The sequence below is a fragment of the Hippocampus zosterae genome, chromosome 7 (assembly GCF_025434085.1).
Source record: "Hippocampus zosterae strain Florida chromosome 7, ASM2543408v3, whole genome shotgun sequence".
NCBI classification, from domain to species: domain Eukaryota; kingdom Metazoa; phylum Chordata; class Actinopteri; order Syngnathiformes; family Syngnathidae; genus Hippocampus; species Hippocampus zosterae.
Genome location: NC_067457.1, coordinates 16,008,236 through 16,033,262, shown reverse-complemented (window position 1 = coordinate 16,033,262; position 25,027 = coordinate 16,008,236). Strand labels below are relative to the sequence as shown.

The 25,027-nt window shown below is 44.9% G+C and overlaps 1 protein-coding gene across 1 annotated transcript in view; it reads left to right on the top strand.

Moving 5' to 3' along the window:
• Nucleotides 1–25,027, top strand: part of LOC127604300 (thrombospondin type-1 domain-containing protein 7A-like) — a 117,817-nt gene that overhangs the window by 27,255 nt on the left and 65,535 nt on the right. Inside the window, exons 2-4 of the mRNA XM_052071347.1 lie at nucleotides 7,751–8,864; nucleotides 12,712–12,960; nucleotides 22,716–22,897. Of these exons, the coding sequence (XP_051927307.1) occupies nucleotides 7,751–8,864; nucleotides 12,712–12,960; nucleotides 22,716–22,897 (1,545 nt within the window). The remainder of the gene's footprint in view (nucleotides 1–7,750; nucleotides 8,865–12,711; nucleotides 12,961–22,715; nucleotides 22,898–25,027) is intronic.

Below are 25,027 nucleotides of genomic sequence, written 5' to 3'. Positions count from 1 at the left end.
AATTACACAGTATGAAAACAGGGCCTGATGCGGTTTTTCCTTTATAATAATAATAATACATTTTATTTATAAGCGCCTTTCAAGACACCCTGTCACGTCCCGGGGTTGTCAGCAGGGGGCGGCTTTCTGCCCGCCGTTTACACACCTGTCACCCATTGCGGAGTAATTGCTCAGCCTTTATTTGGACGCTCTGGCAGTCTACTCATTGCCGGAGAATTCTACGCCGTGCCAAAATTTCTCTCGCCCTATTTCTACTTGCATTTGATTCATTACCTCTTAGCCTTGTGGCTGTTATTACGCGTCGTTGTTCCTCTTGCGAATGAAATTTATATTCATTGTCTAATCTGACCCTCCTTGCTATCTTTTTCCGCAAGCGTTTTCTGTTGTCCTTTTATTTGATCCCTGGTCCCTATTTTGACCAGCACTTTTTGTTATTCTCCCTGTCGGGTTACTTTGTGTTCATATTAAAGACTCCTTTTGTTCTTTGACAAACATCTTTCTGTGTCTGCTGTTTCGGGGATCCTCTTCCTTATTTTGTTGTGCACGGAGCGATCATTCTATCGCTTCGGGCACAACGTGACACACCCAAGGACACTTTACAATAACAAAAAACACAAAACAAATTTTGAGCAGCGGCAGCCAAACGCGCCAGCATTCACTCAACCCGGAAGTCATGGGTTTATCAAGGGCAAATCCTTATCAAATACAAATAAAAATAAAACAAAAAAAACCATCCAGATAGACAAACCTTGAAAAAGATTAATTAAATAATTATGGGAAGACAAAACATTGTTAGAGGTGTTAGGTCATTGTAATTCCTTGTTCCTTGTTTTAGCTAATAGCAGTGATGACCTGAGGGTGCAAATATTAGGTTGTATTAAAATGTGACAAGAAGAAATAAAGAAAATTGTATCGAGAAGAGATCAGGTGATTAATATTTATTTCCAAGATCAGCATTCGAGGCGGCATTCCAATGATCTGTTCAATACCAGGTAATGGCTGATCCCGTTCTTATCTTGTAGAAAGCTTTAATGAGATCTGCACAATACTTCTTGCTGTGAGAAAACAGTCACGACTAAGGACGACGACAAACTTTCTGTATAATGCCGATCACACTCCTCTTCAGCATGTGTCTCCTTAGCCCTTTCAAGGACAGTGGTAACTACCATGGATAGCTTAGCATGCTATCAGATTACAGGGTGCATGAAAGGGTTAAACCACAGCAACAGTCTGATTTTGGTTCATGGGATGAAGGTCACATTTATCATCTCCACTGAATTTTAAGTTTCTGTTTTCACACAAGACGGCACGGTGACTGGTTCGCGCGTCGGCCTCACAGTGCAGAGGTGCAGTGTTTGATTCCGCCTGCGGCCTTCCTGTGTAGAATTGGCATGTTCTCCCTGGTCCTGCGTGGGTTTTCTCCTGGTACTCTGGTTTCCTCCCACATTCCAAAAACAGGCAAGGCAGGCTTATTAACCACTCTAAATTGTCCATTGGTGTGAGTGTGAGCGTGGATGGTTGTTTGTCTATGTGTGCCCTGCGATTGGGTGGCAACCGGTTCAGGTTTAACACTGCCTATTGCCCGAAAACAACTGGGATAGGCTCCAGCAGGCCGGCAGCCCTTATGAGGATAAGCAGACTAGAAAATGGATGAATGGATGTTTTGACATTTCAAAATATTGAAAAAATATATAAATGAATACAAAAATTAAACATGTTCATTCCAGGCTAATAGTACATTTTGCATTCATAACATCCGAAAAGGTGTATTTGGTCAGACACGAACGAGTGTCTTTTTTTTTTTGTATTCCAATAGTGCAGCATCAGAGATAAAGTCCTTGCTTGTTTTCACCGACGTGGTCATTAAAGTTGATTCTGATCTTACAACCTTATTAATTGCAGATCATTTTTTGTGATTTATCTGTAACATTCTCAGCATTTTTCTCCCTTCTATTAATTTTATACATCCCTTTCCTGCATCACAATGAGCTTAATTTCCTGTCCTACGGTAAAGGTTCTTTGGTGTCAAAGACCCCATTACAACACCCACTCACACTCACATCCATCCCCATTGAAAATTTGATTTGGAGTCTCCAGTTAACCATGAGAAGTATTTTTTGGGGTCCTTTTTTTTTGGGGCAGTCCTTAAATACATGGCAAATCGATGAAACATTGATAGCAGGTGTGCATGCTGGAGGGAAGGCCCTCCTCTGCCACCTGCTGGAGACACACACGAATAGAATCATGACATACCCAAAGAAAACCTGCAAACCTACAAACACCACAGTCCTCACAGATGATATATAGAAATACACATACAGAAATATATATCCTTGTTTTCTTTTGGTGAGCACAGGACTCCCTCAACTACCCATTTCATCCCTTTCCTGTCCTTTGTCTCCCAACACATCACTTCCAGTGACATTTGGTCCGGACCACCCTCATACCAACCCCCTCCATGTCACTCTTTGTTCCTCGGGATTCCCGCTTCCATAATTACATGAAATCCAAGTGTATACTTCGGTAAGAGCGTTCCCTCTATGGACTCAGCTCAAGAGATGCTGCACTGAAACTCTCCTTTGCACATTTTGCATGTATGCGATCTGGTTCGGTGTGATGAGCAAAAGTATATCAAAGAATATAACAACAGCAAAACACGCATACAGTGTATCATTCGTCCCCTTGAATTTGTTCAAATAAAGGAAAGTCGAAGGTATTCTCTGCTTGACAATATCGCAAAGCGCACCAGTAACATCCCCAAGTCCGCCGCACCCACTCGTTTTCTAGTTTCATCCGGCCATGGACACATCAGTCAATCAAATGCATCCCACCTGTCAATCACACGCCTGCCTACTATTCTGGTGAAAGCTTTCCTTCCCTTTAAAGTCTGGACACTGTGATCACACACTAATCCCTTAGCGCTGCTGTTAATGTTCATCTAGCTTCCAAAATAGCAACTATTATTGCAATTCTGTAGAACACTGGTGCAGAGCCAAATAATTTCACGTTTGCCCAAATTGTAAGGAGGAAGTTGAAAATATTTTTTTTCTTTCCACCAGTCTAAACAGGGTGTTCTAATCAATATTGTCTTTGTGGAATATGAATTAAGCAGATGTATTCACCTGTTTGCTTCCAGCTTTCAAAAATCCTTGAATTAACCATCCCACCGTCCCCATTGTGGACTCACCTCCAAAAATCAATATGAAAAATTCCAGGCTCGTTCCCACAGTCTTCAACTGCCAGAGCAGCTCTCATTAAAAAAAATCACAAATTCTAGCTGGGAGCGAACTCTTTAAGCCCCGTTTAAGCCTGGAAACCAAACAAGGTTTTTTTTTTCATCTCCGATTTATTTGATGAGAGTCTTTTCAAAAGCCGACAAACCCCGCCTTTCTCTGGTGCTATATATAGAAACAAAATCACGACGATCTCAAGAACACATTCTAGTCTTGAAAACAGAAAAAGACAAAAATTGTGATTGACAAAACAGCAGCACGGGTTTACCTTACTTTGCTGATGACAAAATTCAAAGTCAACTGTTGTTGTTCTGTCTTGAAGGTGGAAATTCCACAGTTTGACCAATAATCAAACTGTGGTGAGTTTCCGGGGTGCTCATTGATTGTCACGTTGTGCCCGAAGCGATTGACAGATCGCTTCGTGCACAACAAAAAATAAGGAAGTGGATCCCCGAGATAGCAGACAGAAAACGAGATCTTGTCAAAGAACAAAAAGAGTCTTTAATACGGAACACAAAATACCCGACAAGAAGAATAACAAAAAGCGCTGGTCAAATAAGGACCAGGGTACAAATAAGGTGACAACAGAAAACGCTCGCGGAAAACAAAAGCGAGGAATATCTGAATAGACTATAGGAATAATTTAAATACAATCAATAATTGGTACGACGATACAATTGCCAAAAGGCTAGGAAGCAATGAGTAATATTAATTTAGGTTTTACTTTCGCGAAGGAACAATGGCGCGGCGTGGAATTCTCCGGCAGTGAGATGACTGCCGGAGTCTCAAAATAAAGGGGGGTAATCAGCCCGAAATTACGGGCAGGTGTGCCGATGGCGGAGGAGAAAACCCGCCACCTGCTGGCGGACGCGCGACGTGACATTGATGGGCTCAGGAATGACCACATGGACACGTCTATTGAGCCAGTTTCACAGAAAAGTATTTCATCCCCAACAAATCGTCTAATACTGCATAGATTAAGCCAATTATTCTAAGTTCGGGGTCATCAACTTCTCACCACGAAGGAAGAGTGACAAAGATGTCTTTCCCTTGACACAATTCCCCAAAAACGGTGTGCCTCTCTTTGTGTGTGTGTGTGTGTGTGTGCGTGTGTGTGTGTGTTCAGGCATGGGTAAATGGTCTGCAAGGACAGTTTGGGTGTTATCAACTGCATCTGTCAGATTAGGTCTATTGTGAATCTTTCTTTGATGTGGATATGGTCTTCCACTTTTGTACGTCTTTTGTTGTTAGAAATGGTCGTCCTGTAGTAGGGCCCCTTTAAGTGCTGATTGTTATCTCCAGTCCAGGGGTCCGACCAGGGTTCCCCGTTGCTCGTGGCACACCCCTCTTCCTCAATCACACCCTAATGCAAACAGTCTCTCATTTACACTCAGCAAAACATCCTTATTTTCAGTCACGCATTCCAAACCTTCACCCGAATTATCTATAACCATGAAAAGCAGCACAGGCACAACACATTTTGTGACTGTATGAAAAACCGCAATAGAGAAATATTGTATAGAGAAAGCCTATACTGTGAATGAAAGTTCCTTCAGTCTGAACTGCTTATATCAGTGTCTGGAAGCAAACCATTCTAAATTAGCCCAGCTGTGAAGCTGCAGCCATCTCGCTACCTCTGCGCCCCGTGTCCTAGACGCATAATAATTTTACCGCACGGCGCACAGTTCCAAATAATGTGCATTTTTGGGACACAAGGAAATTTTTCAGTCAAAACAAACATAAAAAAACGGTACACCTTTTATTCCAGCAACGATCGCAGTTTGACAATCGCCGCCATTGTTGTTTGGATCTCGCGTTAAGTAATCTCGTGTGACCAGATTTCTGTTCTTGCGAGATGAGATTGGCGAGATCGGCAGACGATTGCCAAGTTGTGTAACGTTAAAACACAGGTTGCGAACAAGTGTTGCGAAACTTTATTGCACATATATCACAGAGGATGCAGCTTAAGTTGGATTTTTTGCGATAAGTTGACTTTGAGAAAGCCTTGCATCATTGGAAGCAGAGTAAAGAGAGGAGAGGAGACTAAACCGCGAGATGAAATAAGAACCTATTTCTCAGCAAATCTTGTATGCCTGAATTATTAACATTTTTGCAGCATTTGTTAATAAGAAATTTCTGGAATTTCTCCATTGCGAGACTAATAAAGGTTTTCTTAATCTTAAATGAACCTATTATTAATGTATATTGTTGTTATTTGTGTTATTATCATATGCAATTGAATAAGTGGACCATTTCAGAATGCAAAATTTGGGACTCTCTAAATGCATCATGGGACTCATACTTTTCTGATCAGCGAGTCCCTGGGACTCGCAGGGCTCAAACTGTAAAATTATCACTGAAGCTGTAGTTGCCCAGTTTCAATTCCCAAGTGGGAGCCTGCCTAGGATAAAATTTTAGATGTCAGAAATAGAAGTGGTTTACACTTCTGCATCCATCCATCCATCCATTTTCTGATTCGCTTATCCTCACATGGGTCAAGCTGGTGCCTTACCCAGACATCTTCGGGCAGGAGCCGGAGGACACCCTGAGCCGGTTGCCAGCCAATCGCAGGGCACACAGAGACAAACAACCATCCATGCTCACATTCACACCTAGGGACAATTCAGAGTGTTTAATCAGCCTGCCATGCATGTCTTTGGAATGTGGGAGGAAACCGGAGAACCCAGACAAAACCCATGGAGGCCCGGGGAGAACTATATATATATATATATATATATATATATATATATATTACACATATTGATAGATAGACAAATAGATATACACACACACACACACACACATTCTACTTACAGACTGTAATCTTTTCGAAACAGTGACCGTATTTTTAGTCCTACGCGATGCTGACAGTCTCTGCGAACCGCTTCATTTGAGATGGCAGCCGTTTCTCCTGTCCAGCGCAGTTTCTGGCTCCTTCTATTGATCTGGATTCATTATGACCTTCAGCTTGAAGCCAAGGGTTGATTCAGCCCGCTAGTCCGGTTGACATTTTCACTGTAACTCAGCTTTATTGAGTGAAACAATTGAACTCCAATATAACCAACTCCCACCCTCCTCCCGACTTCTTACCCTGAACACAATGAATTGCTCATCTGTTTGCATGACCATGACTATTCTTGTAAATGTCTTTCACACAAGTGATTTGTCTCAGCGATGCAGCTACTGTATTCGGGTCATGAATCTATGTGGAGATGCCTGGGAGAATGCTTCAATAAAAAAAAAAAATCTGTGGCTTTTTTCCACAGCCGAGAGGAAGGCATCAAATTAAATGAGAAACAGAAGACAATGCTACCTTCATTACAAAAAATGTAATTGCAGGATATTTATATTTTGTATTATTTCCTCAAAAACCAAATGACAAGAAATGAAATCTGAACATTTCATCAGTGCGCCTTGCTACAAAGGGTCCCAGCATTGCAACAGCTAATTATTCTGTATGTATGCAATGCCACACATCATTAGCTTCCTTGCTGCGATTGCACTGATTGATTGATTCATCTCTGTGCGGTTGCTACGCTTCCTAACAAAGGCTTGACGCTGAAATGTTAGGCTGATGTTTGTCATGAGCATTAAGAGTATTCTTATAAAACTGGGAAAAGGCAATATAATGTTGAAAGGGACTGATTTGGGAGTCATGGTGCAAGAGCATCATTCTTATTCTCCGACGCATGATATTTGTTGTAAAAAGACCGTTGTCAGGTTGTCAGTTGAAGAACTTCATCCCCCCCAAAAAATTTTAAGCACAGCAATGCATCTTCAGTCTATTAATTTATTTGTTTGTTTCTGAACAAAACGTGACAGGAGCGGAGCACACACTCACAATGACCCAACCAAGACTGACAGAACTCAGGGAACCAAATCCAAGCAAAGTGACGAGACAACGAGAAACACCTGGACAAGACACAAAAGGTTGAGGGAGCTGATTGGTTCCTCACAAGTGTCCCTGATAATGAAAACATGCGGCGACAAAAAGGGCACATGACGGAATAAAACCAAACAGAAACCAAACAACATCTTTTTTTCCCTTTTAACCTTTATGAAACGGCTTTAAAACTTTTACTGTGGGCAGAACAAATACAGTCAAACCCCGGTTTTCGAACGTATCTGTTCTTGACCAAATCAGTTTTCGACCAAAAATTTCTAGTTTTTCATGCCTCGGATTACGAGCGAAAATCGGTTCTCGACCAATCTGAGCACACTTGAATGCGCGAATTGATGCTTCCTCGGGTGGACGAGGAAGTGATGCTTCCTCGTGTAGAGTTCCATCGTGAGCAGATGTGTTTAATAAAGATTTTTTTAAAAAGAGCATGGTTTCGGTTTTCGAACATATCGGTTTTCTAAGAGCCTTCTGGAACGGATTATGGTCGAAAAACGAGGTATGACTGTACTGTTCAATGAAACGATACATTCCATGCTCAAACTGCTGCCATTTGACTGTCCATAATATTCAATGAAAGCCCACCGCCTCATTTCTGACATTTTCTGTCCTCCTTCAGGTCCGTGGGGTCGATGCATGGGCAGTGAGTGCGGCCCAGGAGGTAGCCAGAGCAGAGCGGTATGGTGCGCCCACTCCGAAGGTTGGACCACTCTACAAACGAACTGCGACCAGGCAGAACGGCCCAACAACCAACAAAACTGCTTTCGAGTGTGTGACTGGCACAAAGACCAATATGACTGGCAACTAGGAGCATGGAACCAATGCGTCCCTGTGTCAATGCGCAGTGCGGGGGTGCAACGGCCCACTGTGTGCACCCGGGGCGAGGAGGGGATACAGACCCGTGAGGTGGGCTGTGTCCAGAAAGTGAATGGTGAACCAGCAGAGGATGCAATCTGTGAATACTTCGAACCCAAACCCCGCCTCGAGCAGGCCTGTCTCATCCCCTGTCCTCGGGATTGTGTGCTGTCGGAGTTCAGTCCATGGACACAGTGTTCGAAGACTTGTGGGATGGGCTTGCAGAACAGAATTCGCATTGTCCTTGCTCCACCGTTATTTGACGGGGCAGCCTGTTTAAACTTGACAGAGTTTCAGACATGCCAACCAGGACCGTGCGAGGGAGAGGAGAGCCTGTATAGTCTTCGGGTCGGATCTTGGGGTCCCTGCTCTGTGCCAATCTCAAGACAGGCCAGACAAGCCAATGAGGGAGACACAACATCTAAAGGAAATGAGAAACTGCCCAAAAAGGAGGGGAAAAAGCAGTCCAGAAGAGTGAACAAACAGAACCAAGAGGGCGGCAAACAAGCCAACGAGGAGGACACGAGGTCCATCCAGGGTGACGAACTTTCCAAAGAGGCAGACAAACCACACAAGTCCGTCAGGAAATTAGGCAAGGCAAACAGAAAACACGACAGACCATCCCATCAGGCAGACCGGCCCAAACGGCAGAGAAAGGCTAAAAACAAAGACAAACGAGAGAAAATCAGAGAGAAAGCTCGAGAGAGGTTGAGAGAAAGGACAAGGGTCAATGATCCCGAGACCCGAGAGCTCATCAAAAAGAAACGCAACAGGAACCGGAAGAACCGCCCTGGAGGAAAATTCTGGGATTTGCAAATTGGCTACCAGACAAGAGAAGTCACCTGTGTGCACAAGAGCGGCAGTGTTGAAGCTCTAAGGTAAGAAGAAAATTATATTCTGCCATATCACTTTCTTCTCCAATGGCATAATGTAATGCTGACTCTTTCAGGACTTCTGATATCGCAATATGCATTTTTTTCCCCTCGTTTGTATCATAATCCTTTGTCGCCTTCATCTTTACCTGCCATCCATCTCTGCTGTTGCCATCTTACCCTAGTCCAATAGAGACTGATGGTCACCCTTTACCAGTCTTTCTCAATTATTTTCTGTCATGCCCCCAAAAGGAAGACGAAAACATATTGCGCCTCCCCACCACTATAAATAGTATAATTTGTCTTTAAAATTGTTATAAGTACAGCTTTGCAGAACACTGTATCCTGTATCCTATCATTAACATATGAGAGAATAAAAAAAAGAAATATGGATCAACTTTATGGACCAACTTACAACAAAGAATAGCTTTAGTAACTGGAACAGAAAATATTGAAAGTGCATCTGAAATTCAAAAATAACATTAAACCTTTCATTTAACAATAAATATTTTTTGACTGACCATGTCAAACCATACGATATTGAAAAATAAAATCAATAACTAAGAATGCATTCAAACTAATCACCACCATTATCTCAGGAGCATAATATTAAAAAAAACTTGAACCAGCAAAACAAAAATCTATAAAATAATTTGTGCTTTTTTTTTTTAAATCAAAGATGATGTCTGGATTAATGGCTACAATGAGCACGTTTTGCAATGCACAGCTTTTCGAAGCGAGGTTTGAAGCAGGACACTGCAACTCTGGGCTCCTGCTCAATGTGACCTGTATTTTAGTTTACTGAAGTAGCAGTCGCAAAGTGGGATGATTGTTTGCAATATTTGGCACGTTTTCGCTGAAAAAACCCAAGTGGCTTATCAGTGTGATTGGATGTAATGCCTTTAAGTGACGCCTTAATTTATTTGGCTTCATGCTATTTGCTGCCAACAGTTTTAGACACAGTAAGCGCACCTGACTTTCCTCGTCTCCCACCGTAGTCATGGTGAAGCCAAGCGCTACACACGCCTCGTCGTATTTCCTCCCTGAGTATGCTCCCTGCGCTAACTCTGCCAATGAAAGCGCCACTGCCTCCTAACATCGTGGAGTTGCAACTGCATGTTATTTTACGACAGTAAAAAAATAGCATGTTCCCCGAGGTCAAACGCGCCCCTCTTGACGGTCACTGCCCTATACTGATTGCTGGTTACCTTTCTGTCTCATGAGTAGCAAAAATTCCGTCATTAAACTATATAAATTTACAACATTAAAAATTAAATATGGATATTAAATATATACTGTATATTAAATATAAGCGCGCCCCTTGTGAGGCTAAGCGGTTCGGATAATGGATGGATGGATAGAACATTAAATTTAATGTTAAAATGAAAGTTTGCCTTTTTTTTTTTTACAACCCTAAGTACAAAGTCTGTACAATGTGAAAAAAAAAAAAATGTTGGATCCTTGTATAATACCCTCTCTTGACTTTTTTCCCCCCTTGGGAAATGATGGCATTGATATTTGATTTAACGAAACAATGAAATGAAATAAATGAAAAACCAAATAAATATAATGAATCAAAAAAAAATTCAGGAACACAGAACAGTGTTCAACTCATCTATTTTGCTGTCCTGAGCCTGAAATGATAAAAGGTTTTAACTTGTCAGTCTGACAAGACAAGGTGCAACTCGCCTTGGTTGATTCCAATGCAAAATGTGCAGATTGGTTGACATTCGAAAAGATCATCAAAATGACATAGCTATACGGTTCATCGGCTATAAAATGTCCGATATATTCATCAAGTCAGCGGCCATAGAACCAAAAGGTATAAAGGTTTTCTTTCCATCTTAAACCTTTTCTGTAATCTGCAGCCATTGCTCAAGGAGCTTGTCACAAATACTAATGACGTTTTATGGATCATATTAAAAATTAATGGCACGCCACGAAGGCTATCGTATTTTAATTCTTGTCAAATATAACGCTCGCATTTCTTATGTGACGGTTTCATTTCCTTCTGTGATTGCATTACATTTCATGACACCGTCTGACAGGTCTCCTGAATTGAAACTGCAGTTTTGATCTTATATTTCTGGATACACTGGACATTCTTCAATGTCCATTCAAAGACAAACATACAGTAGTATTATTTTTTTCTCTCTCTCTCCAGTGAGTTCAATATTCACGCGGTCTTTGCTCAGAGGTGAAATGGCCTCGTTCTGTCTGACAAGACTTGCTCAGCTTTAATGGAGGCCACTGAGCAATGACAATTACTCCCTTAGAAAAATCAAGACTTAGACAATGCGTTTCCTTATTCACGTCAAAGACAAGGTCAAACTTCAAGCTACGAACGCTTGTCATAATCCAGTGTCAAAATGATGATGCTTTCAAGTTACAGACGCAGATTGTGTTATATTCGTCCCAAAAATCAGACATGTAGCACGATTCAAAGCTCGGAAGAGCCTTGCTTAACTCATTCACTCCCAAAGACGTTTTTAACCTTCTTTTCAGACTTGGTTCAGAATTGGCTGATACTGATTGAGTTTTAATGGTGACTGCATTCAAGTTGGCTAGAGAAGTTGTTAATCCGTCTCCTCTTTTTCTCAAATTAAAATGGATGGCGACCTTTTATAGGATATACAGGAGCACTAACTACGAAACAGGACTTACTTGGCAGTCAATAGGCGTCACCTTATTCAAACGACGTGCTGTGACATGTCAATCATCCAGGCACCTGAGGGGTCCAATCAGATTTACGAAAGTTTGAGTGCTACCAGGGGTTCCATTCTAGGTCTGCCTCTGGCAGTCGGAGTCCTCCGAGGGTAAAGCAGAAATATTTAACACATAAAGAAAACGCTTGAGTTGACAAAAGTCCTCAAGCTCATGTATCCAATTTGAATGTATGGATCATAGCAGAGACTCTGATTAAATTAACTCGACTCAGATTCGAAAACAAATAATAGGATCTTAAAAAGAACTCTAAAATGTATTGGGAGCCAGTGAAAAGATGCCAATGTTGGAGTTATGTGCTACCTCTTACGAGTGCCTGTCAAGAGGCCATCAGCAGCATTCTAGATCAACTGGAAACGCTTCATGGAGAATTGGCTGACTCCAAAGTAAAGTGCATTACAGGAATCCAGCAGAGATGTGCCAAAAGTAATTACTCTTTCAAAGTGCTGTTGGGAACGGAGAGGTTTGGCTTCAGCCAGCTGCCTAAAATGTAAGAAGCTGGATTTAACAAAGGCACCAATTTACCGGTCCAATTAAAAATCAGTTTCCAGTTTTACACCCAATTTTGAGACTGTTGGCTTTGCAACATCTGCAATTGGACTATGGAGAGTCATTCCGTGCCAAAATCAGACTTTGGCAGAATATTATTTAGGCATCTATGTTGTTGACGTGATGATTCTCCCGTGAGTCTGGCTTGGCCTTTCACCGACACGTGTTGTACACACCCACCATGTATAACCTGGGAATCTGTGCGCGACCTGTAGAGATGTGACTCCCTGAAGGCTGGCTATAAATCATGTAGCATATATTTTACCTGAGACTTGTGAATGTCTTTCAAATCCATTTGAAAGATATGACAAACTTTCGATACTTTTTCCACGCCTCTGATGAGACAATTTAACAGGAAGCACGTATGAAAACTCACTGGAGAACTCCAACCTCCTTAGGATGTTCTGAAAAATGTTCACATTTAAAAAAATACTAGACTGCGCAATTGACCTAGGACAGAGTATATTTTATCAGCATTGTTACCCTACCTTTCCAAGTTAGATATGTTCAGGTTCCTGTCAAAAATGAATGTATTTGAATTTCATTCAAACTTAAATGTCTTTGCCTCTGTCATTTCCAGCCTGTGCTCTCATGAGTCGCTGCCAGTGACCTACCAAGTGTGTGTTGTAACGAAAGACTGCGATGTGACCGACTGGTCTGAATGGTCGGCTTGCTCTAAAGAGTGCTATGACCCCAACGGGCCCAAAGGTGAGCAGACCCGCACGCGAAAAGTGAGTCAGTTCCCCGTTGGAGGAGGGGCTGAGTGTCCGGAACTGGAGGAGAACCAGGCATGCAGTCCTGAAGGAGAAACGGTGGAACCCTGTATTGTGTAAGTTGCCAGATTTTTTTTAAGCGCACAAATATCTCACTTTAGAATTCCCTCACCCCAACCCCATAGCTGTTGGCAGTTCTGTCTTGTTGGGCACCTTTGCTCTACTGAGTGACATTTGAGGGTTTTTTTCTTAAGCAACAGCATATCATCTACCTCTACCAGCCTTTTTACTGCAATGTTTTTAATTTGAAATGTATTTCTTTTTTTTTTATTTCTAATGTAAAATACACCATTTGCTAGACATTGATGTTCAGCTTTGACCAAAGTCTCTGCTTTGAGTGCCAATGTACCGGTAGTCATTTATTTATTCTCCAAATCTGTTTGCCGAGATTATAACAAAAACCCATCATGGAATTCCAAAGACATTTCAGCAGTCATACATCCTCAAAAATGAAAAAAAATTAAATAAAAATTACTATTATCTCAAACTGATCTTTTCCTACTTTGTGCTGTCAATACATAATTCAACATAAAAATACAATGTTAAAATTGAAAATTATTTTCATGTCCTGAATAAAGTATCCTTGTATCTATCGATGTATCTAAAAAGAAATCTATTTAACCTGTGCATATTAATACTTTTTGGGTGAAATGTATGTAGATGAAGCATTACTATACCAACTTTAGCCCGCTAGAAACTCGCTAGAAAGTCACTAAACACATTGATGCAATTAAAGATATGGTTAAAAAAGACTGACTTGACTGCGTCTGTCATCATCTTCCAAGCCGCTTGATCCTCACTAGGGTCGCGGGGGGTGCTGGAGCCTATCCCAGCTGTCTTCGGGCAGTAGGCGGGGGACACCCTGAATCGGTTGCCAGCCAATCGCAGGGCACACAGAAACGAACAACCATTCGCACTCACACTCACACCTAGGGGCAATTTAGAGTGTTCAATCAGCCTGCCACGCATGTTTTTGGAATGTGGGAGGAAACCGGAGCACCCGAAGAAAACCCACGCAGGCCCGGGGAGAACATGCAAACTCCACACAGGGAGGCCGGAGCTGGTTTCGAACCCGGTACCTCTGCACTGTGAAGCCCACGTGCTAACCACTGGACTACCGGGCCGCCCTGACTGCGTCTGTTTAAATAAATATGGTGACACAGTTCGGTGACGCATTGAACGGCCTCAAGAGCCACTAGACCAGGGGTGCCCATTAGGTGCCCATTAGGTAGATCCTGATCTACCGGTAGATCTAAGACAGGTCCCAAGTCGATCCGAGGAGTGTCGAGGAGAAAAAAAAAACCCAACCATTTGTGTGTCCTTGTACATGTTAGTAATATATATGTTTTGTGTTAATGTACGCTGCACCCTAATCATCCTATCAGTCTCATTTTCACACAAAAAAATAATTAAAAAATAAAGTAAAGCAGGTAATCTTGAATTTACGGTGGCGCGTGATTACGTCACCGGAAGTTGTTTGTGCTCAGCAGTCTGCAATTATCGTCATTATTCTCATTCAGAGTTTGCTTCGTGTACAATTCACAGAGGGCACGGGCAAAGAATAGGAATCAAGGAGGGCCCAGGGAAGCACTTTAAAACTGTACGTGTGAACTACGATAGTTAACAGGCTGCAAAAGTGGATCGCATGCCTCAGTTTCAGGCTGTTTCTCATCATGGCGTGCATGTGTGCGTGTGTGTGTGCGCACGCGCGCGGGCCGGTAAGGGTAGATCCCGGGAGGTTAGTTGATCAAAAAGTAGATCTTCGGTTCAAAAAGTTTGGGCACCCCTGCACTAGACAGTGTAGCTTTCCGAAAACAACAAGTACAATCGTAACTCTACTTATGAAATTAATTGGTTCTGGAAGAAATTTCTTATATTGTAAGTCGAGACGCATTTTCCATGTACATGCCCTAATCCGTTCCAAGCCCACCCCCACCAAAAAAAATGTTAAAACATAAATGTTTTCTAAAGCATAAACATGCATCAAAATATGTAACAAATACATGTTACAATTCGATTGCAAAATAAATGAGAGTTGTACATAATGTAAAAAAACAAAGAATAAATAATAAAATTGATGGTCTTTTAACTTTTAACTGCATCCTCATCGTTTTTTGCCCTCTTTAGTTCTCTCTCAGAAGTGTTTTTTTGCCTGGCGTTTTGTAAAGAACTGATCCAATTTGCTGTTGTCGGCTTTTAACAATCCATTGAAAATGTTCAAGACAAAGATCAGTGTCGTGAGCGATCACCCGACTGGTGAACATTTTTTCTGGGTGATTCACATTTACGTCATCTGAAAGGCGGATGACGAGAACGCTGCATCGACACATTTCTATCAATCTACACCAGGCATGCCCAGCTGCGGGCCTGGAGGGTCACCGTCCTGCCTGTTTTCCAACTCCCCCGGCTTTAACACACCTGAATCAGATGATCATCTCATCATGCAGCTCTGAAGCAGCAATAGAACAATCCTGATTATTTGAATCAGGTGTGTTGCTCCTGGGAGAGCAGGAAAAGAGTTTGGACACCCCTGATCTACACACATCGACACATTCAATACAATACAATACAATACAATACATGCTGATTTATACAGCGCTTTCACAACAGCGGCAGCTGTAACAAAGCGCTTTACAAAACAGTTAACAAAGTAAAATAATAAACACAACACATAACATAAAACACGGACACTCATGCAGTTCTAACCACTTTTCCATCACACGCTTTGTTGTTTGAGCAGTTTGAGATGAAAGAGGAGAGAATCATTCGGCAGAATTCCATCTTAGCCAATGGGATGCAGGGATGTTGATGGGTGATAGCCAATGGCAGAGCAGTTTTAAGTATGTTGCGTTCAGGAAACTCAGGGCTGCGAGTAGCAGCCCATAATACTATAAATACTGTTGACTTGACTTGACTTGACTTGACTTAACCCAATAATCAATAATACTGTATTTTTACCTTTTGTAACAAGAGGCAATATATATAGCGGCTGGATAGCTCAGTTGGTAAGGCATCGGTTTGGCATACGGGAGACGGTGGTTCGAATCCCGCTTGGGGCAAAAATGAGCACATAACACCATCCAGTGTGGGTCCTTGGGCAAGATCCTTCACGCTAATGCCTACCTACCTACCTCATACAATGATGAGAGACAATAAAACGAATGACATGCCGGCTCAGACGTCGCCCGGCCAAACAAGGTCTGCGTCAGGTGCTGGGGAACCAGAGCACCTTGATGAAAAATGGGCTACTGGAACAAAGCGGAGATGGGCGAGATGCGATAACATGGCTCTGTTGAAATGCTACTACTCAAGCAACCCTAGTCAGAGGGGTTACATGCAGAGAATGTGGGCTAAATGGTTACTTCGAAACCCACAGTCACGGTTGACCACGAAACAACTAGTAGCTCAGTGTTCCAACATCCGTCACAACTTGAGATTGATGAGGTACAACGCAAGTTCCATGGTGAAGGGCCCCAGGCTGCCAGATCAGAGGAGGAGGTCATACAAGAGATTGGGAGGCAAGCCCCAACGAATGCAGATGATGAGATTGGGTGGCCAGCCCCAATGAATGAAATGCTGAGCGAGGCAGCAACTGACCTGAAAGCTAAGATCATGGCGAGAATGAAAGCTGGGCAACCTAGAAACCGAATACAACAGCTATGTGAAGTACCATCTGAAAGTCTCATAGAAAGTATGAATGCAGCACTGAGGGCGATCCCTACCGTAACGATCACAGAAACCAATGAGCTGATATACGCTTCAGCATCAGTGATCCTGGAGACTCTGGGCTATAAGAGTAACCATGGAAGCCATGAGATACGTTACCCACCATGGAAAAGACGGTTGGAGGCTAAGATCAAGGTGGCCCGGAAAGATGTGAGTCAATTGACGGAGGCCCAGTCAATGTGATGAAAAGGCCGATACCCGAGAGGTACATCCAGATGACCATACCTGAAGCACTCGAAACTGCCAGTCGCCTAAAGCGGTACACGAAAGAGAATGAGGCCAGACGAATAAACAGGCTGTTCGCAACACAACCTGCGAAAGTGTACGCTCAGTGGCAGGGTCCTAACAACAGAGCTGACCCACCAAGACTGGAAACTGAAAGGTACTGGAAAGGCATATGGGAGAAGGAGGTTGCACATAACAGCAGTGCACAATGGCTGGTGACCCTGAGAGAGGAGCACAGCAACCTCCCTGAACAGAACCCAGTTACCATAACAGTGGCAGACATACAGGAAAGAGTCTCAGATATGAAGAACTGGACAGCACCAGGCCCGGACATGGTCCACACCTACTGGCTAAAGAAACTCACAGCACTCCATGAGCGCCTAGCAGTACAAATGAACCAGCTGCTGAGGGATGGGACTCACCCAGAATAGCTAACCGAAGGGCGAACGATCCTGATCATGAAGGATCCCTCGAAGGGTGCCGTTCCATCCAACTATCGGCCAATAACCTGTCTCTCCACAACATGGAAGCTCATGTCAGGCATCATTGCGGCTAAGATAAGTGGACACATGGATCAATACATGAGCGAAGCACAGAAGGGCATTGGTAGAGATACCAGAGGAGCCAAACATCAGCTCCTGGTTGACAGAACAGTCGCACAAGACTGCAGGTCCCGACGTACCAACCTGTGCACAGTTTGGATTGATTACAAGAAAGCCTATGACTCGATGCCACATACATGGATCACTGAATGCTTGGAGTTGTATAAGGTGAACAGGACCCTAAGAGCTTTCGTTGCGAACTTGATGAGGATGTGGAAAACCACACTTGAAGCCAATGGCAAGCCACTTACCCAAGTGTCCATCAAATGTGGGAGTGCATCACCAAGGTGATGCACTCTCCCCACTGCTGTTCTGCATAGGACTGAACCCCCTAAGCCAAGTAATCACCAAGACAGGCTATGGATACCGCCTCAGAAATGGAGCTACAATCAGTCACATCCTCTACATCTCCCAAATTATATTTTAAAAAGTTAAGTTGAATCAGTGTGAAATAAGTGATTCAAGACAGTGTAATATCTGTTTCTTGTATTTGTGTGACATCATAGAGAGGGGAGGAGCCAGGTTGGGCAAATATTGGCTCCGGTTGTTAGTCTGAGTGTGGAGCGCATGGGCGTGAGTTGTGGCTAACAGCAACTAATTTGAAAGCGTGTGTTTATTGCTTATTTTATTTATTAAAAACGACGAATTGTATCAGCGACTGTGTGCATCCTTCTCTCCGTGACTGAAGGGCATTACAATACATCATTGATGTGTGACATTTCGAAGGACGGAAAAATAGAGATATTTGCTTTTGATCTTTTACTTGATCTGACTTGATCACCGAAATTTATATGTATGAGACAGAGACACACTGTAAATTAGGGATGTGAATCTCAGCACTGAGGACGATTCGATACACATCTCGATCCACTGCCAGCGATGCGATACTTAAACGATACATGGAATTTTCTGGCGATACGATGCGATACGTTTCACCGTCGTCAAGATGTGATACGATTCGATACACATTAAATTCAAATCAATGCGATCCGATACGATACAATGCAATTTGTTGCGATATTGTGCAATTAAACATGATGCAAATAAGCAAAGAAAAAAAGCTTTTAAAAAGATGGAATTCAGTATGGTATTACAAAAAGGATACCACTTTATTCCTTATAAACAGTAGAACTTGTAAAACAACTTATTTAAGCCCTTTCACAATTGGGTTTTGTGCAAAGAAAATGTAAACAATTTGGCACCTGAGACTCACAGCTGTTGCTATAGTGTAAACACAAACAGACTATTCTCACTGAGTGTCTTATATGAAATCCTTCATTCATTCATTTTCCTAACCGCTTGATCCTTACTAGGGTCGCGGGGGGTGCTGGAGCCTATCCCAGCTGTCTCCGGGCAGTAGGCGGGGGACACCCTGAATCGGTTGCCAGCCAATCGCAGGGCACACAGAGACGAACAACCATTCGCACTCACACTCACACCTAGGGACAATTTAGAGTGTTCAATCAACCTGCCATGCATATTTTTGGAATGTGGGAGGAAACCGGAGCACCCGGAGAAAACCCACGCAGGCCCGGGGAGAACATGCAAACTCCACACAGGGAGGCCGGAGCTGGAATCGAACCCGGTACCTCTGCACTGTGAAGCCGACGTGCTAACCACTGGACTACTGGGCCGCCCTTATATGAAATATATATATATATATATATATATATATATATATATATATATATATATATATATATATATATATATATATAATGAATCTATAGCGCAAGATGTCCACCCATCCACTGTAAGTGCAACTCTTTGCGCACTGTTCAGCGACACAGTAATCTAACTTCTCACTTTGTTGTACACATCGGGAATATGTTTGTAAGTGAACACAGACCTCCATCCATCCATCCATCCATCAATCTTCTACCGCTTATCCGGGGCCGGGTCGCGGGGGCAACAGCTTTAGCAGGGAAGCCCAGACTTCCCTCTCCCTAGCTACTTCTTCCAGCTCTCCCCTGGGGATCCCGAGGCGTTCCCAGGCCAGCTGGGTGACATAGTCTCTCCAGCGTGTCCTGGGTCTTCCTCGGGGTCTCCTCCCGGTGGGACATTCACGGAACACCTCACCAGGGAGGCGTTCAGGAGGCATCCGAATCAGATGCCCAAGCCACCTCATCTGGCTCCTCTCGAGGTGGAGTAGAAGCGGCTCGACTCGGAGCCCCTCCCGGATGACAGAGCTTCTCACCTTATCTCTAAGGGAGAGCCCGGACACCCTGCGGAGAAAACTCATTTCGGCCGCTTGTATCCGGGATCTCGTTCTTTCGGTCACGACCCATAGCTCGTGACCATAGATGAGGGTTGGAACGTAGATCGACCGGTAAATTGAGAGCTTCGCCCTTTCGCCCTTTGGCTTCACCACGACAGACCGATACAACGTCCGCATCACAGCAGACGCTGCACCGATCCGCCTGTCGATCTCTCGCTCCCTCCTGCCCTCACTCGTGAACAAGACCCCAAGACACTTGAACTCCTCCACTTGGGGCAAGATCTCTCCCCCGACCCGGAGGGGGCACTCCACCCTTTTCCGACTGAGGACCATGGTTTCAGATTGGAGGTGCTAATTTTCATCCCAACCGCTTCACACTCGGCTGCGAAACGCTCCAGTGAGAGTTGGAGAGCCCTGTTTGAAGGAGCCAACAGCACCACATCATCTGCAAAAAGCAGGGATGCAATACTGAGGCCACCAAAACGGACCACCTCAACGCTTCGGCTGCGCCTAGAGATTCTGTCCATAAAGGTTATGAACAGAATCGGTGACAAAGGGCAGCCTTGGCGGAGTCCTACCCTCACTGGAAACGATTCTCGACTTACTGCCGGCAATGCGAACCAAACTCTGACGGTGGTATAGTGACCGAACAGCCCGTATCAGGGGGTTCGGTACTCCATACCCACGAAGCACCCCCCACAGAACTCCCCGAGGGACACGGTCAAACGCCTTCTCCAAGTCCACAAAACACATGTAGACTGGTTGGGCGAATTCCCACATACCCTCGAGAACCCTGCTAAGGGTGTAGAGCTGGTCCACTGTTCCACGGCCGGGACGAAAACCACACTGCTCCTCCTCAATCTGAGGCTCGACTTCCTGACGGACCCTCCTCTCCAGCACCACTGAATAGACCTTACCAGGGAGGCTGAGGAGTGTGCTCCCTCTGTAGTTGGAACACACCCTCCGGTCCCCCTTTTTAAAAAGAGGGACTACCACCCCGGTCTGCCAATCCAGAGGCACTCTCCCCGTTGACCACGCGATGTTGCAGAGGCGTGTCAACGAGGACAGCCCCACAACATCCAGAACCTTGAGGAACTCCGGGCGGATCTCATCCACCCCTGGGGCCTTGCCACCGAGGAGCTTTTTAACCACATCGGTGACTTCAACCACAGAGATAGGAGAGCCCACCTCAGAGTCCCCAGGCTCTGCTTCCTCCAAGGAAGGCGTGTTGGTGGAGTTGAGGAGGTCTTCGAAGTACTCTGCCCACCGGTTCACAACGTCCCGAGTCGAAGTCGGCAGCGCCCCATCCCCACTGTACACAGTGTTAGTGGTGCACTGCTTCCCCCTCCTGAGACGTCGGATGGTGGACGAGAATTTCCTCGAAGCCGTCCGGAAGTCGGCTTCCATGGCCTCACCGAACTCTTCCCATGCTCGGGTTTTTGCCTCTGCGACCACCAAAGCCGCGTTCCGCTTGGCCAGTCGATACCCGTCAGCTGCCTCTGGGGTCCTACAGGCCATAAAGGCTCGATAGGACTCCTTCTTCAGCTTGACGGCATCCCTTACTGCTGGTGTCCACCAGCGAGTACGAGGGTTGCCGCCACGACAGGCACCAACCACCTTACGGCCACAACTCAGATTGGCCGCCTCAGCAATAGAGGCACGGAACATGGTCCACTCGGACTCAATGTCCCCCGTCTCCTCCGGAACATGGGAAAAGCTCTGTCGGAGGTGGGAGTTGAAACTCCTTCTGACAGGGGATTCAGCCAGACGCTCCCAACTAACCCTCACAATACGTTTGGGTCTGCCAGGACGGACCGGCATCTTCCCCCACCATCGGAGCCTACTCACCACCAGGTGGTGAGCAGTTGACAGCTCCGCCCCTCTCTTCACCCGAGTGTCCAGAACATGCGGCCGCAAATCCGATGATACAACTACAAAGTCGATCATCGAATTGCGGCCTGGGGTGTCCTGGTGCCAAGTGCACATATGGACACCCTTATGCTTGAACAAGGTGTTCGTTATGGACAATCCGTGACGAGCACAGAAGTCCAATAACAAAACACCACTCGGGTTCTGATCGGGGGGGCCGTTCCTCTCAATCACGCCCCTCCAGGTCTCACTGTCATTGCCCACGTGAGCATTGAAGTCCCCCAGCAGAACAAGGGAGTCCCCAGCAGGAGTACTCTCAGGAGAGAACACAGACCTGTCTGGTATTTTATACCTGGGTTCCAAAACGTGCACGAGCTGTATGAAACCCTCGTTGTCCACCACGCTAAGGCTGGAGGTCTTTGCATATGAAATAAGCAGTGGCCTTAGTTATAGCCATTGCGCGGTCACAGTGAGTTGCAAGGGGACTCCCAAAATAAGAGGCAATTTTTTTCTGATCCTGACCTGGTTTACCAAGAGTTTCTCCGGTGTCCGACGAGGAACTGGGCGGGGAAGCGGGGGAGCGGGAGGGAAACTTGTCGGTGATCTGGTGCCATCGTTTTAAGTGGGTCTGCATATTTGTGGTGCTGCCGTTGTATGGCTTCTTAGTGCGACATTCCTTGCAAATTACGGAGGTTTTATCAAGCTTTCCGTCTTTCTTTTCGAAGCCGTAGTATTTCCAAACATAAGATTTGAATGTTGCGGCTGCATTAAATATAGTAGTTTCCTTGCTGCTGCTTGCGCTAACTTCCATAATGTTTCGCTAGTTGTGTACTGGACTGTATGTGACGCACGGCTACCGTCCGTATTCAACACAAAACGCAAAGCAATGATGGTGCATTCATTGCGCCTAGGAAAGGGCAGATATGTGACGTTTACCATGAATAAAACGGCGCTTGAATCGGATTTTACCGATACCCATCAATGCATCGTGATGAATCGCGATTTCATCCGTCAATCGCGTCGTACCCAGTGAATGAGCCGATGCAATCGGATCGCGCACGTGCGCATCGATGTATCGATTAATATTGATTATTTTCCACACCCTTACTGTAAATATGCGTAAAGATTTAGCGATCGTGGTAAACCATTTCCGATCAACGTCTTTCCACAGTTACAACTGGAAGACCACCGAGTGGACGGAATGCAGGGTTGACATGCTGCTGAGCCAACAGGACCGTCGCAGAGGAAACCAGACTGGCTTGTGTGGAGGTGGCATTCAGTCCCGAGAGGTTTACTGTGTCCTGGCCGGTGAAGATACGCCATCCGGTCTCAGTTCTCTTAAGAGCAAAGAAGGTAATTGACAAGCAACATTAAATATCAATTCCAATCCACCAGTGTATTTTCTATTTTTCGATGGTGCTTCGTACATCCAGAAAGGGTGCAGTGAATTTTAAATTGTCCTTGAGTTTACGGTGTTTCAATTCATATGCTCTCCAGTAATTCCACTGTGACAATTTGTGACGTATTAAAACTATTTTGCCTTGAAAAAGATTATAAGGTTCAGCTTCGATCAGTTTTTCAGTCAAGTGGTCATCAGGGTGTGGTTGTTTGGTATTCTTCATTAGGTACCATATCGGGATGTAAATACTGTACTCCGTGAGAATAAATGCAACCGTAACACTCTGCATTACAAAAAATACAAAAAAAAATCTGAATTGCCCATTCTAACAAGAAAAACTGAAAAATAATCCTCCTCTTTGCCTCTGTATTAGCTTTATCTCTTCAGAGAAGACTTTGTACAAATATTTGGGAATGTGTTCATGGGAATGTATCCAGAAGAGCTTAAAAAGGTCAAGGACGTGCAGAAAAGAGATTACTGCATATGTTCATATTCCCATTTGTATTCCATTTTCTTCTTTTATTATTCCTGTTGACTTTTTTTTTGTCACCGCCGCCATATTATGAAAATCAGTTTGGAAAGAGAAACATGCTGGGTTGGCCTATGTTGGAATAAGATCATCAAGCTCTATGGTTGTCATCACACTTTTCCTCTTTGCGACCAACTGTACCCTTCTCAGATGGCATCACAAAAAAAAAAGCTTAGAATACACAGTCAAAGAAAAAACGATGCATGATTGTGGAGTTAAAATGCTGTCAAGAAAACGGATTTGAAAATCGGTTTCTATTTTATCGAACAGAATCGAATTGTTTCACTTTAAAATATTTAGATACCAATCAAAATGTCTTCTATTGGAGAGATGCACCCCTCCGTGAGTCGTCACCTTACCGTGGTGGAGGGGTTTGTGTGTCCCAATGATCCTAGAAGCTAAGTTGTCTGGGGCTTTATGCCCCTGGCAGGGTCACCCATGGCAAACAGGTTCTAGGTGAGGGGCCAGACAAAGCACGGCTCAAAGACCCCTTATGATGAACAAAATATATGGACCAAGGTTTCCCTTGCCCGGACGCGGGTCACCGGGGCCCCCCTCTGGAGCCAGGCCTGGAGGTGGGGCTCGTTGGCAAGCGCCTGGTGGCCGGGCCTACACCCATGGGGCCCGGCCGGGCACAGCCCGAAGAGGCAACGTGGGTCCCCCTTCCCATGGGCTCACCACCCATGAGAGGGGCCAAAGGGGTCGGGTGCAATGTGAGCTGGGCGGCAGCCAAAGGCGGGGACCCTGGCGGTCCGATCCTCGGCTGCAGAAGCTAGCTCTTGGGACATGGAATGTCACCTCTCTGGCAGGGAAGGAGCCCGAGCTGGTGTGTGAGGCAGAGAATTTCCGACTGGATATAGTCGGACTTGCCTCCACACACAGCCTGGGTTCTGGTACCAGTTCTCTCGAGAGGGGTTGGACTCTCTTCCACTCTGGAGTTGCTCACGGTGAGAGGCGCAGAGCAGGTGTGGGCATACTCATTGCCCCCCGGCTCAGTGCCTGTACATTGGGGTTCACACCGGTGGACGAGAGGGTTGCCTCCCTCCGCCTGCGGGTGGGGGGACGGGTCCTGAGTGTTGTTTGTGCATATGCACCAAACAGCAGCTCAGCATACCCACCCTTTTTGGAGTCCTTGGAGGGTGTGCTGGAGAGTACTCCTGCTGGGGACTCCCTTGTTCTGCTGGGGGACTTCAATGCTCACGTGGGCAATGACAGTGAGACCTGGAGGGGCGTGATTGAGAGGAACGGCCCCCCCGATCAGAACCCGAGTGGTGTTTTGTTATTGGACTTCTGTGCTCGTCACGGATTGTCCATAACGAACACCTTGTTCAAGCATAAGGGTGTCCATATGTGCACTTGGCACCAGGACACCCCAGGCCGCAATTCGATGATCGACTTTGTAGTTGTATCATCGGATTTGCGGCCGCATGTTCTGGACACTCGGGTGAAGAGAGGGGCGGAGCTGTCAACTGCTCACCACCTGGTGGTGAGTAGGCTCCGATGGTGGGGGAAGATGCCGGTCCGTCCTGGCAGACCCAAACGTATTGTGAGGGTT